This window comes from Scyliorhinus canicula, chromosome 4 (assembly GCF_902713615.1).
Source record: "Scyliorhinus canicula chromosome 4, sScyCan1.1, whole genome shotgun sequence".
NCBI classification, from domain to species: Eukaryota; Metazoa; Chordata; class Chondrichthyes; order Carcharhiniformes; family Scyliorhinidae; genus Scyliorhinus; species Scyliorhinus canicula.
This window is the reverse complement of record NC_052149.1, coordinates 91,495,548-91,511,863: the sequence shown is the minus strand read 5'-3', so window position 1 is coordinate 91,511,863 and position 16,316 is coordinate 91,495,548. Positions and strand designations below refer to the sequence as shown.

Sequence of the window (16,316 nt, the reverse complement as noted above, 5' to 3'; positions counted from 1 at the left end):
TGAATTGATTATAGATTGTCCGTCCTGTTACTATCCAGAATTCAGTGCCATTCGTGTGTGAGAGGTTTAGTTTTAATTCTTTAAAATTATGTTTTAAGGATAGAAAAATTATTTGAGTAACTTTGTTAAGAACCCAGCTGATAAATGCGAAGGTATCCCAAAACCCAGAGGGTAACTTGGAACACCGTTCTCAGTGATGTATATTTTCAATTTGGTATAATGTGAGAAAATAATATGCAAATCAGGGAGGAACCATCTAGTCTTGGGATCAAGGAATAAAGAATGTTTATTAACTTAAAAGGAAACACACAAGAAAGATTGGAATACACTACAACAGTATACTTAACTAAACTAATGGCTTTGCACCCCACAGGATCTCATGAAGATAACCCTTGTTCCCCAACTACCTAAGTTTCCTGCACTTGAGAAGCGCTCTTTTTCCCCCCAAAACATCCAATGTTATATAACTCTATGGGCTACATCCAGCCATATCATTACCACCCCACAGGTTATTTGTCAGGTTCGAGAAAGCCGGGAAATTCTTCTCTGTTCGAATTTTGATGTTAACAGCAAACAGTTTCAGGCGAGCCTGTTTCTGCAGCTGGGTGTGACTATGATGGTAGCTCCTTCTCTACCCTCTTCTCCAGTTATCTTACCATGGATGTATTGGTTTTTTTCCCTTTGATATTACCCACCCTGTGGACTAGGCTTTTGGCAGAGAAGTGCCAATTCCCTTACCTCTCCACTTTGAAGTCATGTCATCCTTACACCATTGTTTCCCCCAAGTCATATAGATAAACACTAATTTACATCTCAAAAACACCCCTTCAGACAGCTGTACATATTCCTTTTTTTAAAAATATTTTTATTGGTTTTCACATTTATTTGTAACAACATTGCAAGGAACAAAAAGGAAAAAAAAGAAAAAATTAACAGGTATGAATACATAGGAAACATATATACAGATATGAGGCACATTAATATTGGGCTCCCAGTGATCGGTTACCACAACCATAGTGTTTAAAATGTTGTCCCATGGTATTAAAACATACCAAGGGCATGTTTGAGGCCACCAGGGCATACCCTGTTGTTGTTGTTTGCCATGGCCTCACCCATGGGTTCGGTACCCTTTGGTTCCTCTGCCGTACTTCCCCTATACTCTGGGTGATGTCTCCCCTCCCCCTTTTCCTATTTCTCCTGCCACCCGCACTCTTTTGCATATTTCACCCCCCCCCCCCCCCTCTTTTATTGGTGGTCACGAACAAATCCTCGAACAGGTTTGTGGGTAAATTGCTTCCATGTGTTGTGGAAGCCTTCCTCGGATAGCAAATTTTATCTATTCCAATTTGAGGAATTCTGCTAAATCGGGGCAGCAAGTCTGCGACCTTGGGCGGCACTGCTGTTCTTCAGCCGAGCAGGAATCTCCGGCGAGTGATCAGGGAGAAAAGGCTAGGATGTCTACCCTCCTCCCCTGTAAAGAGCTCTGGCGGTTCCGATACACCAAAGGCCATCACTAATGGGCATGGCTCCACCCTCACCCCCACAATCTCAAACCTGGCCTCGAGAAATAGCGGTCCAGTACCCGACAAGTCTGGGACAGGACCAGAACATGTGGCTGTGGTTGGCCAGATCTCCCTGGCAACTCCAGGAACATAAGAACTAGGAGCAGGAGTAGGCCATCTGGCCCTTCGAGCCTGCTCCACCATTCAATGAGATCATGGCTGATCTTTTGTGGACTCGGCTCCACTTTCCGGCCCGAACACCATAACCCTTAATCCCTTTATTCTTCAAAAAACTATCTATCTTTACCTTAAAAACATTTAATGAAGGAGCCTCAACTGTTTCACTGGGCAAGGAAATCCATAGATTCACAACCCTTTGGGTGAAGACGTTCCTCCTAAACTCAGTCCTAAATCTACTTCCCCTTATTTTGAGGCTATGTCCCCTAGTTCTGCTTTCACCCGCCAGTGGAAACAACCTGCCCGCATCTATCCTATCTATTCCCTTCATAATTTTAAATGTTTCTATAAGATCCCCCCTCATCCTTCTAAATTCCAACGAGTACAGTCCCAGTCTACTCAACCTCTCCTCGTAATCCAACCCTTTCAGCACTGGGATTAACCTCGTGAATCTCCTCTGCACACCCTCCAATGCCAGTACATCCTTTCTCAAGTAAGGAGACCAAAACTGAACACCATACTCCAGGTGTGGCCTCACTAACACCTTATACAATTGCAACATAACCTCCCTCGTCTTAAACTCCATCCCTCTATCAATGAAGGACAAAACTCCATTTGCTGCCTTAATCACCTTCTGCACCTGTAAACCAACTTTTTGTGACTCATGCACTAGCACACCCAGGTCTCTGCACAGCAGCATGTTTTAATATTTTATCATTTAAATAATAATCCCGTTTGCTGTTATTCCTACCAAAATGGATAACCTCACATTTGTCAACATTGTATTCCATCTGCCAGACCCTAACCCATTCACTTAACCTATCCAAATCCCTCTGCAGACTTCCAGTATCCTCTGCACCTTTTGCTTTACCACTCATCTTAGTGTCGTCTGCAAACTTGGACACATTGCACTTGGTCCCCAACTCCAAATCATCGATGTAAATTGTGAACAATTGTGGGCCCAACACGGATCCCTGAGGGACACCACTAGCTACTGATTGCCAACCAGAGAAACACCCATTAATCCCCACTCTTTGCTTTCTATTAATTAACCAATCCTCTATCCATGCTACTACTTTACCCTTAATGCCATGCATCTTTATCTTATGCAGCAACCTTTTGTGTGGCACCTTGTCAAAAGCTTTCTGGAAATCCAGATATACCACATCCATTGGCTCCCTGTTATCTACTGCACTGGTAATGTCCTCAAAAAATTCCACTAAATTAGTTGGGCACGACCTGCCCTTTATGAACCCATGCTGCGTCTGCCCAATGGGACAATTTCTATCCAGGAAGAACCCTCTCATGGGTGTTCTGGTCAAATGCGTCCTGTATTACATTTACCTGCATTAAGCTCAGCCCAGTGTATGAGGAGGTGAAGTTCACCCTATGCAGCACTTCAATCAGAGTCCGTCCCCATCTCTCTGCCCAGTTCCTCTTCCCACTTTTCCCGTGTCTCGTCCAGCAGGGCCCTCACCTCCTCCTAGCAGTCGTCTGTACATGTCAACACAGTTACCATCCCCTAACTCATCCGATGTTAGAAGTCTGTCCAATAGGGTGTGTCTGGGTAGCTGGGGGAACATTGTGGTCTCCTTGCGGAGGATATTCTTTGGTTGCATGTCCGGGGGTTTAATTGGAAGATTTTGCTCTTGTTCAGGTTGAATTTGTAACCTGACCAGGAGTTCCATTATTCCTCCCATGCTGGCTACGGGATTTGAGACGTAGAGGAGTGGGTCATCCGCATAGAGTGAGGGTCTATGCTCACTGTTTGCCCTCTGGATGCCGCTCCACCCCTTCGCTGATCTGAGAGCGATAGCCAGTGGATTGATTACCAAGGCAAATAGTGGGGATAAAGGGAATCCCTGCCTCATGCCTCTGTGCAGCCGGACGTATTCAGTGCTGGTGGTGTTTGTCTGCATGGTCACCATGGGAGTGCCGTATAGTAGCTCCACCCATGAAGTGAACCCTAGTCCAAACCCAAACTATTCCAGTACCTCAATGAGGTGCCTCCATTCGACTCTGTCGAAGGCCTTCTGTGTCCAGGGAGATAATCACTTCTGCTGTACCCTTCCCGGGTGGGGTCATAATCACATTCAGCAGGCTTCTGATGTTCACCGTTAGCTATCTGTCCTTGACAAAGTCTGTCTGATCTTCTGTGATGACGTCCAGCACATAACTCTCCAGTCACCTCGCCAGGGACTTTGCCGTCAGCGTTCAGGAGCAAGATGGGTCTTATGATCCACACTCCGGGTCTTTGTCTTTTTGAGGCATCAGTGATATCAAGGCCTGTGCCAGCAAGGTCGGCAGCACCCCTCTTGAAAGCGAGTCATTGAACATCTCCAGCAGATGCGGGGCCAGTGCTGGCGTCTGGAACTGGTGCTTACGACGACTTCATGGAGTTGATGCTGTTCTCCCAGTTCCAGTGGTGCTTCCAGCCCCTGCCTCATTTCCTCCCCACAGCTGGTATGTCCAGCTCGTCAATAAACTGTTCATTTTCGAGTCCCCCTCTGCGGGCTTGGTGGTGTACAGCTTGGTAGAAAGTTGCAAAGGCCTCATGCATCTTGTCTCGCTCTAGCTTACCATTCCTGTCTTTCACCTGTGCTGTCGCCCTCGTGGCTGCCTGCTTTCTCAGCTGGTGAGCCAGTAGGCGGCTAGCATTGTCGCCATGTTCATGAAAGGTCCCCATGTCTGGCGGAGTTGGTGCACTGGTTTCCTGGTGGAGAGCAGGTGAAATTCCATTTGTAGTTTTTCCTCTCCGCCAGTAGTTCCACGGTTGGGGCTGTGGAGTACCACCTATCCACACCAATATGGAGTTGATCAGCCGTTGCCTAGCTACCCTCTCACTCTTGTCCCTGAGTGCCCTTCATACTATTATTTCCCCCCCACTTATCATTACCTTCAGTGCCTCGCAGAATGTGGAGGGTGAGACCTCCCAAGTTAGGTTGCAGGTTACATACCCATCGATGCCTTGTAATATTCTTTCACAGAATGCCGAATCGGTGAGCGGGACTGTATCCAGCCTCCACAAGGGCTGCTGGGCCTGGCCTGTCTCCAATCTCGCACCTATGTAGTGTGGTGCGTGGTCAGAGTATTATATACTATTGTATAATATATTATATACTATTGCAGAGTATTCCGCCCATGCCATCACTGGAAGCACCGATTTACCCACTACAAAGAAGTCGATACGGGAATATGCTTTGTGATCTTGGGATCCTCAAATAGTTGGATCTCCACGGATCAACCCCTATCTGCTCCATAAAGGTGATTGGTTCCTTTGCCATCGCCGATTGTTTCACTGATTTGGAGCTGGATTTTCGTGGATCTCTACCATGGTTTTTATAAAATGAAGTCCCAGTTGGGGATATATGTATTTACAAGCACCGCTGGTGCCCCTTCTAGGACACTGCTAACTATTACGTACTGTCCCCCCGGGTCTGTCACCACATTTGTCACTGTGAAAGTCATCCTTTTGTGAAACAGTATGGCCACCCCATCGCCCTTGTACCATCCACGCTTTGTACATCTGTTCTATCCAGCTCTTCCTTGCCCTCAGTCGGTCCTTCTCGCTTAGTCTTTCTTCAAGACTTGCATGTATGTCGGCCCTCAGGCCCTCGATGCCTGCTTTCAGCAGGTCCACCACCGGCTCCAGGTCCTCCTGAGCCTCCCTCCTCTGCTGACTGAGCTTTTCATTCAGAAAGTCCACAACTGCTCCATCGACCATTGGGCTGATAGGGCCGACCCCTTGCTCTCCGCCATCTTTCCCAGTGTCGCACAAAATTTCTTGCTCTTGCAGCTTCTTTCTTCTAAACCCATTTCTGGTCCACAAATCCATCCACTGACCTCACCAGTGGAGTATAACTTTCCTCCCGCTTCTGCACCCTTTTCCTCCAAAACATCTGCCTGGCAACCGGGGAAAATTACCGAAAAAAAAGGCTCCAGTGGGAGCTACCAAATGTGAGACCACTCACACCATGGCCGCTGCCGGAAATCACCGCCTTCAGCTTTCTAAGTGAAGTAGTCATCCTACAAGTTACGACAGCAGTGCAGTTGTAAAAATGGGCTGTAGTAAGGACTTGAATAAATCATAGCCATTGATGCCAATTGCTCCTCTGCTGTTGACTATGGTGAATTTGATGCGAGCATTCCTGTACACTCGGGTCTGACCAATGTTAGCAGTGGGAGGTAAGATTGAGGGCAGGAATGCTCTTGGCTAATATCATGGTTATTAAATTGTTAAAATCCTACTCAGTTGCAGAATAGACTCCACTATTTAGGCTTGATGTTAAATAATGTAAATTTATGGATGGTGTTTAACTATATTGATTTCACATTTTGCGAAGTTGGTTATATTGCAGAATATTTGTGTTGGATCTAAAATAATTTTTCTTTGGTCCTTATAATTGTGATCTAATAGCAGTATGTCTGATTGGCTTTTATCCCCTTGCGTTTTTCTTTGTGGATAATATGAAAATTGCATCAAAATATATCTCCCTATGTTCATAGTGAGTCCTTGATAGGTTATGGTTGCAGCATGTTGAAGTTTTTTGTTTTTATCAAAGCATTAATGGTGTTAATTTCAGTTGTAGGCTTCAGATTAGAAATCAGCCCTATTTGTACAGGAGGATAGAGTAGTTAAAGGACTCTCCCAGGGTGTCTTCCCCAAGTATTCAATTTCATTGGTGGTTTAAAAAAACAATTATGCATCCTTTGTTTTAAAAAAGACTAGCCAGCTATCATGACATTTGTACGTTTCACTGTATCAAAGCGGTATGCTTTGTTTTTGTGAACTTCAGGATGTCCTGGCAGTTTTATATTTTGAGACATTGTGGCTAACTCATGACAAAATGGCTAATGGATTGTGTTCTCCTTGTACCATTTGGCTTGTAAACATTCAGAGATTCAGTTGTGGGCCGTTCTACTTGATAATTTCTACGTTGCGGGGTTCTTCTGATATCCCAGCATGTGTGATATCGCTAACATATTCATAGAATTTACAGTGCAGAAGGAGCGGCACTTTGAGTCTGCACTGGCCCTTGGAAGGAGCATCCTACTTAAGCCCACACCTCTACTCTGTCCTAGTAACCCCATCCACCTTGTGGACACCGAGGGGCAATTTAGCATGGCAAATTCACCTAACCTACACATCTTTGGACTGTGGGAGGCTCCCGGAGCACCCAGAGGAAACCCATGCTGACACAGGGAGGAAATGCAAACTCCATACAGGTAGTCACCTGAGGCCGGAATTGAATCTGTGTCCCTTGAACTGTGAGGCAGCAGCACTAACCACTGCCACCGTGCTGGCCATATAAATTGGACATTCCTGATTAAATTTGGGCAAAACCTAGGACACTGTTTTCAGAAGACTAGTTTAAGCAGCAGAGATTAGGTATCTCCTCCACTCGGCCCTCCCTTCTGAATTGATTTCCTATGGTTCCTTAGTGAAGTAAATGATGCGTGAATAATAAAGAAAATAGATTATATGCCTGTACTGTCTTCATCATTGCTGGATTGTAGTATCTCACACATTCCACGATTCATCCTTCTTTAGGTCATGGTTTATGGTCCTGGAGTAAAGTCCAACTTAGCATATTGTGGATGAAAGAAAAATAATTGATTATCACACTAGACACATGCAGAGGGAGAACTGGCATTCGGGCAGAAAAATGTCATTGGGGTAAAGAAAACTGCTTTTTCCAGTTTTCAAGAACTGAAAAGTTAATGTTACTAGTCAAATGGTCTGGATGCAACATTTCCAGCTCTGGTTAGCCAAATATAAAAAAGGATTAACTAAACATGGTCCTCCAATCTTTGATTACTGATGCTGACATGTTGTTTTTAAGAAATAAATGCACGTTTCCTTTATAATTGGTTACAACAGGGAGAACTTTGGACATTGATGTTACTTTGTGATTACAGGTCATATTCTAGCACTCTACACTTGGGGAGGTTGGATGATTGCATCTGGCTCACAAGACAAGACTGTAAGGTTCTGGGATCTGAGAGTGCCCAGCTGTGTTCGTGTTGTTGGAACAGCATTTCATGGATCAGGTAGGTGTAGATCTTCTTTTGGTGATTGATTTTTGCATTATATATCATTTGTATTGTTTTTACCTGAACAGTACAATCATTTTCAGGATATTGGACCTTTGTTCACACCACCAGTTTATACTACAACTGAGGTACTGTAGCAAGGTCAGTGATGAGACGGTTGCTGTGTGCCATTTGCTGTTAAGTTCAAGATGCAGCATAAATAGATCTATTACTTTGTAAATGCAAAAATATTCTAAGATTGTCCTTGGTACAGGGTGTTACTCTCCCACAGAATGATAGGAAACCAGCGAATGCTCTTGATTCTTTTTTCAGTGAATTCTGAATGTTTGCTGTGTTAGGATTGCCTTGAGCAAAGATAAAATATTGCTCCTCATTAATTTAGAGAAAATTGGAGGAAAAGCCACCATGGTTGAGTCTGGCATTAGCACTAGGTGGAATAAGCTTTATCATGTGTCCAACAAAAATCATTGACATCAGTTTGACTATGTTCACTCTGTTTTAGCCAGCTGTATTAATTTTAGAAGGAAAGGCCTTGCATATGTTTATCTGTATTGCATAAGTGTATTTCAGGTCTCTCTTTGCTGAACAAATATCTTTGTTCCGCAATTAAGGAAATGGAGACTTAATGATTTTTTAAAAATTCACATTGTGCTATTTGTCGTCTTATTTCAATAATGAATACATAAAATTAAAGTGCATAGCTATTGTGCTGACCTAATGTATGAATTGAGATCACGTCCAATTATGTCTGTTCACATTTTATTTAAAATTAGAAATGCAGTTAACTATGTCTAGATTTCCAATTTGTCATATGTGGCTGATGGCTCATATATTAAACACCACCACCTAGAATTTCTGCTGGAGCGCAGTGGGAAATTCCACTGGAATTGAGCCAGAGGTTGTGTCCGTTTAACCAATTTGTGTTTGCATCCAAGTTTCCACAAAATGTATTTGCATTAGCTTGAACATGAAATATCCCATGAATCAGCAAAGTTGAGCAGCACTATCAATTGTAATCAATTGTGGATTGGGATCATGGTCTCAAGTTGTGTTCAAATTATTGCTGCAGCTGAAAAAACAGATCAATGAGTGGTTTCAGTTAACTAGCCACAGGTCTTTTGTACAATGGGTAACTTGAACTATTTTAAATAGATTTTAAGGTCATTGAAACGTCAGTATGAAAATCTAACGTGAATGAATCTTCAGCTGACTGCTTGCTACTGCATGTACAAGGTCATCAACAATGGACTGGTATGGCTACACATGCCTGTGTGCCCAGAATTCTTGGTGCAATGTGTTGAAATCCCCGAGCTGTGAATGCTATGAGTAGCTTGTCTTGTTGACCTGGGAGCATGAACACTTTTATTGCAGGGCTAGGGAAGTGGAGTGAGGAGTGGGAGTGGTTTGTTTCGAGCAAATTTACTTGAAACAGTGTAAAAGATTGCAGAAACTGGAGAGTAAATGATCATGGGTGTAACTCATAGAATAGAATCATAAAATGGCTACAGCACAAGCCTTGAAGCCCATGCTGCTGCTCTGTAAAGCAAATCAACCAGTGTAACTCACCAGCTCTTCATCTGTAGCACTGCAAATCTTTCCTTTTGGGTGCTGATCCAGTTTCTTAAGCCACATTTGAATCTGTAACCACTGTTCTTTCAGGCAGTGCGTTCCAGATCATAACTACTCTGCGTTAAATAAAAGGCACATTTTCCCTCTCTCTGTTATCTAGATCACTCATGATTTTGAACAAATCTCCTTCACATTCGCCAAGGAGATCAACCCAGCATCTCTTGCCTATCCACATACTATCCCTGGACTCATTCTCATAAATCTTTTCTACATCACCTCTAAAGCCTTCCTAAAGGGCTGTGTCCAGAATTGGACAAAATCCTCCATTTGAGGCCAAACCAGTGTTTTATAAATGTGGTTCAAAGATTCCTTGCCTCTTTATGAAGTATGCCTTTTTAAACATGTTTTTCAACCTGCCCTGCCACCTTCAATAATTTGTGCACACATGACTCCAGGTCTAGTGCTGCACCTCCTTTAGCTTATATTGTCTTTGGTTTATAATGTCCTCTAAATCTTCCGACCACAATATATCACTTTGCATTTTCTGTGTTAAGTTTAATCATACTAGAGAGCTAATTAAACTTTCCGTATAGGTAACTTGTACCATATAACTTTCATTACACAGGCAGTGCTGTTGCTTCTGTCGCTGTAGATCCAAGTGGACGACTCCTTGCCACAGGTCAGGAGGATTCTAGCTGCATGCTTTATGACATCCGAGGCGGGAGAGTGGTACAAATTTATCAACCACATGGTAGTGATGTACGTTCAGTACGGTTCTCTCCAGGAGCTTACTACCTTCTTACAGGATCTTATGACACTACAGTCAAAGTAACCGACTTACGAGGTAAAACTATTGTAAACTGTAAGCTGAGAATATATTATAATGGTATGTTGCTTTACATCTTAAACTGTTAGAAACTTTTTATTCACTTCTTCTAGTTTATCACTGTCACCTCTATCCCTAAGGTTGGTGAGATGAATGTCGGAATTTCAGATGTATTGTATTGTTATTTGGTGCAGTAAGGATTAAAAACCTGGGTTAGTGTGCCTGTGACTGCTGCAGTCATGTTTTAAAAGAATCCTGGTTTGAAAGGTTGGGAGCCAGTGGTACAATTATGGCATTGTGAAAAGCTTGGGCAAATGCAGTTTTGTTCGGATTGAGGGGGGTTTCCTGTGGAGTTAATTGGATTTCATCTTGGTGGGATGATGTAGTTACTGGGTGGAGCTAAGGTATCAGACATTTTTCAGAAAAAAGCAGATCAGTGGAGTTTTAGATAAAGCTGTGAGCAGAAGTCAAGACTTTGCTCTCACTGCAGTTTGGTTATAAGATATGATTGTAGGCAGAAGAGCAGTGTGGCTGGAAAGGTGACCAAACCAGCTGAAGCAGTTTCTGGAGATAAACAGCCAGAGTTTCTGCATGGTTCTGAGAAAAGTCGGATCTTTTTTTTCAAACAGTGTCATAATAGCTTTCTTAAAGTGGAGTATCCAGACATCTCTGTAAAACAGGTATTCCTGAGTGCAATCCAAAAATGTGCAGGTTAGGTCATGCTAAATTGCCCCTTTGCATCCAAAGATTAGGTGGGATTACAGGGATAGGGTGGCGGATTGGGACATGTGGGGTGCTCTTTTGGAGAGTCAATATAGACTGGATGGGTTCTGCACTGTAGGCATCCTGATTCTAATGGTATTTAAAGTGGATTGAGAGCTGAGATATTTTTTCTTGTTGTTTGAGTGGGAATAAAGATAGCAGTTAAGGGTTACTGTATACGGCATTGATTAAGGAGTAATTGTAAGTTATTTTTCTTCTATGATGTTAAAGATATTTTAATATAGTGTTTGTAATAACATTTGTTTTAATCTACCATATCCCTATTTTTCATGGAGTCACTCTTGGAGCAAGGTATCCTTTCCTCACAGTCTGATAATTCAAATAAAATATTGGGGTTTCTGTCCAGTATCCTAGCCACTGTTGGGGTCTGGTCCAGGATTGTAATATTATTGAGTTCTACTTTGGATAAGTTGCTTGGCTGGTAACACCAAACATCCAGCACTTGGGCTTAGTGCCACTCTTGATGTATGAGCTTGCAAGCTTGTTGATTATAGGGCCATCACAGCCTAGCTGCGCCCCATACTTGTTCAGCATTCATATTTGTGCAGTTCAAATTGAAGTAACTAACGAGGATCAGGAATCAATTCAATTAAATATCACTATGGCTGGCATTGGCTAACATAGAATAGATGGGGAACTAACAATAGCACCATTCTGGATCATGTGGTTTATTTGCCCACCTGATACTCCTGAGGAATCCAGTTATTTGCTTGGTTTCTTTCATACGTTTCCAGGTTAAAATGATAATTTATCGTCTCCTATATTGATTACATGCATTAACTTACATCAAGTTTCATAGCTCATGTATACAACATATAATTTAATTAAACCTGAATGATAAACTATGGTCTGGATTCTCCGCACCGCAACGCCAAAATCGCGGCCGGCGCCGAGGCGGAGAATCCATTCTCTCGCAATGAATCGGGACCAGCGCTGGTTCCCCGATTTTGCGAGCCCCGAAAAGCGGAGTACTCTGAGTACGCTGCACTGCCTAGGACCTACCTGGGGCTATTGCTGGAGGCCCACCCCGCCATTCCTAGCCCCCCACGAAGTCCCGACGGCGTGGATCTAATGTGGTCCAGCCAGTGGGGATACTCGCATGGCGGCTGCGGACTCAGTCCGCGGCTGGGTAATGTTTGTGCAGACGGTCAGGGTCGGGCACGCGGCCGATTGGGGGGCTTATTTTCAGGGTCCAGCTCCGCAGTTCAAGTGAATCCACCGTAGAGCCTCCTTGCGCATGCGCAGCCTCCGACCCGGAGGTTCGGGGACCCGTATCTGCAGCAAAGCTGAAAGATTTACGCCGGGTCCCTGCTAGCCCCCTGCAGGGCTAGGAATATGTGACCCTTTCACGGCAGTTTTTCTGGCGTGAAGGTCCACAGTTCTGACACCAACGTGGGGACATAGTCCCAATAACAGAGAATCCAGCCCTATAAAACTTCTGGAATAGATTTGGTCATCAGTTAGCATTTTACAGTTATCATTTACAAATTCACCTTAGTTTGATGCAATTAAATGTTTGCACATTTTCTTCAGTTGCAGACTTTTGTAACCTTTAATTTTCTGTCTATAGGAGATCTAATAAAAACACTTCCTACAACAGTAGTATCTAATCATAAGGACAAGGTTATACAGTGTAGATGGCACACTGAGGATCTGTCTTTCTTATCTTCATCTGCTGACAGGACGGTAACCCTCTGGACGTACAACAACAGTTGACTAAATGGTGCCAATGCAAACAAAGCACAATTGTAATCCAAAAGTTGAAATTTATTGGCATCACTGTGTATGTAACTGACCAGTAGAAAGTATGAGACAGCAAAGGTCAATGTGTTGCTGTTCGAACTAAATGGTACTGCTGTCTGTATTTGTATTATTATGCTGTGCTTGGGTCTTCCATGTGATCATGCTGTCACTGAGCTCTGTCGCCAAATATACATGATGACTGAATCAAGGGAGGCAAACATTCATTTAGTATTTATGGCATTCCTTATTCATTGTGCCAGTATCTAATGTAGAAAGCTGGCTGAGTATTATTGATCAAATTATTGGTTGTGTATGTTGGTTGATCTTACAATAAGTCAGTGAATATTCATAAAATCAAACTAAACAGGATTTGTTCTGATGTAGGAAGTATTAAAGCTAGCCAGTTGATAGCACAAGATGGCGAAGCGCATCTAGTCAATGAAGAACATTTCAGACATCGATGCTTTGCTTTTATACTTCCTGTAGCATGGCTTTTCACTATGTGTGCATGGGTAATAGTGGTACAGTGTTTACAAAAAGGCCCGTGAAATCTAATAAATGCTTGTGTTCTTGCACTTACAAAGTTTTGAATAACTTGTGAACTGTTTTTCTGTTTGTATATGTAATGCTTTATTTTCTATTGTACAGTTTAGTTTAATATAAATTCAGAAATATTATGTTCATTAATATTTAACTTGCGCATTTGTGTTTTGGTTACAGGGAACCAGAGGATATATCCTATGCACCTCATTTAGTAGCTTTTTTCTAACCCTTGTAATGATTCAAAATGTAATGAGAATTACGAGTTTGATTGTGCAGTGTTTTCTCAATAAAACCTTTTATTTAATGAAGAACAAAATAAATTTGTTTCATACCAAGATTGAAAGATGATGGCTATTTCAGTTTGCTTCAAAGTTGATCAACTATGGTATTATACACAGACAATATTACATTTTCTTTTCTTGAAACTGTTTGTTTGTTTCCTATCCAAATTCTTTCTCCTTCACATTTTCTCTGTGTAGCTCTGATTCACTTGTCATATGCATCTCTCACTCCCACTCTTTTTGGCAAGTCTCTGCTTCACACAGACTCTTCGCTATGTGTCCGCACACATTCATTTTCTTAAAGCCCTGACTACACATTATGGAGTTGAATGTTTTAGAACTTCATTTAAGGGTGCGGTTCTCCGGCCTCGTTACACTCTCACTCAAGCAAAACTAAGCCAGAGAATAGCGGGAGAGGCCAAAATGAGAACCGTGCCAGGCGCCAAACTGTTTGCGATGTAACCAGCCCATTCCTGTAGGCGGAATCTCGCCGTAGTGTAGCGAGAAACCAATTATCATCACTCAAGCCCTATTTCCGTACAATTAGAACAGCACAGAACAGGCCCTTCGGCCCTCGATGTTGTGCCGAGCAACGATCACCCTACTCAAACCCACGTATCCACCCTATACCCGTAACCCAAACAACCCCCCCTTAACCTTACTTTTTAGGACACATGGGGCAATTTAGCATAGCCAATCCACCTAACCCGCACATCTTTGGACTGTGGGAGGAAACCGGAGCACCCGGAGGAAACCCACGCACACACGGGGAGGACGTGCAGACTCCGCACAGACAGTGACCCAGCCGGGAACCGAACCTGGGACCCTGGAGCTGTGAAGCTGTGAATTGACGGGGGCCACCCCATATCCAAAGGCCTCCCCGCAAGTGGTCACAGTGATTAGTACTCCATTTTTAAAACGTGAACCTGGCAGAAGGGCTTCTGTGGGAGCAGAGGAGATGAGTGATGGAACCATCAATTCTACGGACACATGCTTGTAGGATTAGAATAGCGGTTTTAATATATTTACAACAGAGCCAGCCTGTTAGCCGTTGAACTTTCGGTGAACTGGCTGGCTGACTCTGCGGCACGGATCTTTATACAGCAGCTCCAGGGGGAGGAGTTATGGACGGAGCCAAGGGCGGTGCCAAGTACAAACTCTCGAGTACTCCCAGAGCTACTCCCCCTGGTGGTCAGGTAGTGCAACTGCACTTACAATATTGGTACATATATATACTTGGAACAGAGTGACATTGGTAACTTATAATCTCATTCACCACATTGAGTAACCACCTTTGCTCACCGGCAAAGAGCCTGGGGGCGCTGGGATTGCCGCCTCTGTGCTTGGCCGGGGGGGTGGGGGGGGGGGGGGGGGGTCCCTCGGCAGGGGTGGGCCCCTCGGCAGGGGTGGGCCACCATAGGAGGGTGGGAGGAGGTGCTTGGGAGGGCAAACACTCATGGCACCACCATGCCTATCCCTGTATTATGTTTACCATTACGGAGGCAACCCTTATTCCTGCGTCTGCCCCACCGACAACCCATTACACCCACCGACTGTCGAAGGCCTCTGGCTGTGAAGCTCAAGGGTATCGTTAATGGGGAATTGGCAATCATGGTTAAGTGAGCACCCCACAACCCATGGATTCCCATTGGGGGGGGGGGGGGGGGGGGCATGTAACATGCGGGACTCATTGCCTTGCATTTCAATCACATTTTGATGCCTGGGCACTGTGCCTGAACACTGGGAGGCAACAGTGCACTGCAGCAACCAACATTCGAACACCTAGGGGATGACACAGCTCCGGGGACATGTCCACGGCTGGAGGGTGGGTGGGTGACACGGAGGGAGAGATTCTTGTAGGGATGGGCCAAGGGTTCAGAAGTCAGCTGCATTGCAGAAGAAAGTAACCGAGGTATCATACTGGTTACGACAAGGGTATTTAATATGTAATACACATCCCCACTCTCCCGGTGTTGCCACCTTCCAGTGCCCTCCGTGATCCTCAACATGCTTTGCCATCCTACCTCTACCACTACCTCTTGGTGTCTCCCCAGGATGCACATCTGAGGTGGAGATAACCAGCTGCTTACTTCGGCCCGTGGCCTTCGATGCTGCTGGCGAGCATCCTCTGGGGGCTCTGAATCCGGAGGGCCCCGGCTCACCTGGTGGCACATGGACAGCTGTGCTGCCCTGTCCCATGTGCTGACCTTGAGATGCAGCCTCATCAGAGGGGTGGGACTCGGGGGAGCTGGTGGCCACCATCCCCACTCCATGGGGTAGGTCAAGGTTGGCACTCAGTGCCCCCTCCTGGTCAGTGCCCACAGGGCCCTGGGGTTCACCGTGTGATGGAGGGGCAGTTTGTTGAGCCCTGGCTGCCCCTGCATTATCTGGCTCTGCTAGCCCATGCAGTTCCCCATGGTCTGCACAATTGTGTTGACGCCCTCGGCGATATTCCTCTAACTGGGATATGCTCTGCAGTACTTCTCCACTCCCATCTGTGAGCGGGACATGTCCCGCAGAACCTCATCATAGTCAACCTCGTACTGGGTCACATCCCCAGCGAGTTGGACATTCTGCCAAGACCCCCAACCATGGCCGTCACCAACGGAGTGATGCCTTGGATACCTTCACTAATGGGGCTGACACCATGCACCAGGTGCTCCACTGCAGTTGCCACCCAGCAGTGTTGGCCTTGGTGCTCTGCGTTGTCAGTGACAACATCTGAGCCTGTAGCCTCTGGGACACCTCCAAGCGGCTATAGATATAGAGTGACGCTAACATCTCCCTCGTATGTCCTGGCTGCTCCCTATCATCTCCAACAGCTCTGGGTCACTGTCT

The 16,316-nt window shown here is 44.7% G+C and overlaps 1 protein-coding gene across 3 annotated transcripts in view; it reads left to right on the top strand.

Moving 5' to 3' along the window:
• The window catches only part of LOC119964802 (WD repeat-containing protein 47-like), a 116,699-nt gene extending 103,165 nt beyond the window's left edge, over positions 1–13,534 (top strand). For all 3 annotated transcript variants that reach the window (XM_038794809.1, XM_038794810.1, XM_038794808.1), the window contains 3 exons: positions 7,599–7,730; positions 9,928–10,146; positions 12,482–13,534. In XM_038794809.1, coding sequence (XP_038650737.1) covers positions 7,599–7,730; positions 9,928–10,146; positions 12,482–12,627 — 497 coding nt within the window. In that variant the 3' untranslated portion in view covers positions 12,628–13,534. The remainder of the gene's footprint in view (positions 1–7,598; positions 7,731–9,927; positions 10,147–12,481) is intronic.
• The last annotated feature ends 2,782 nt before the right edge of the window (positions 13,535–16,316 follow it).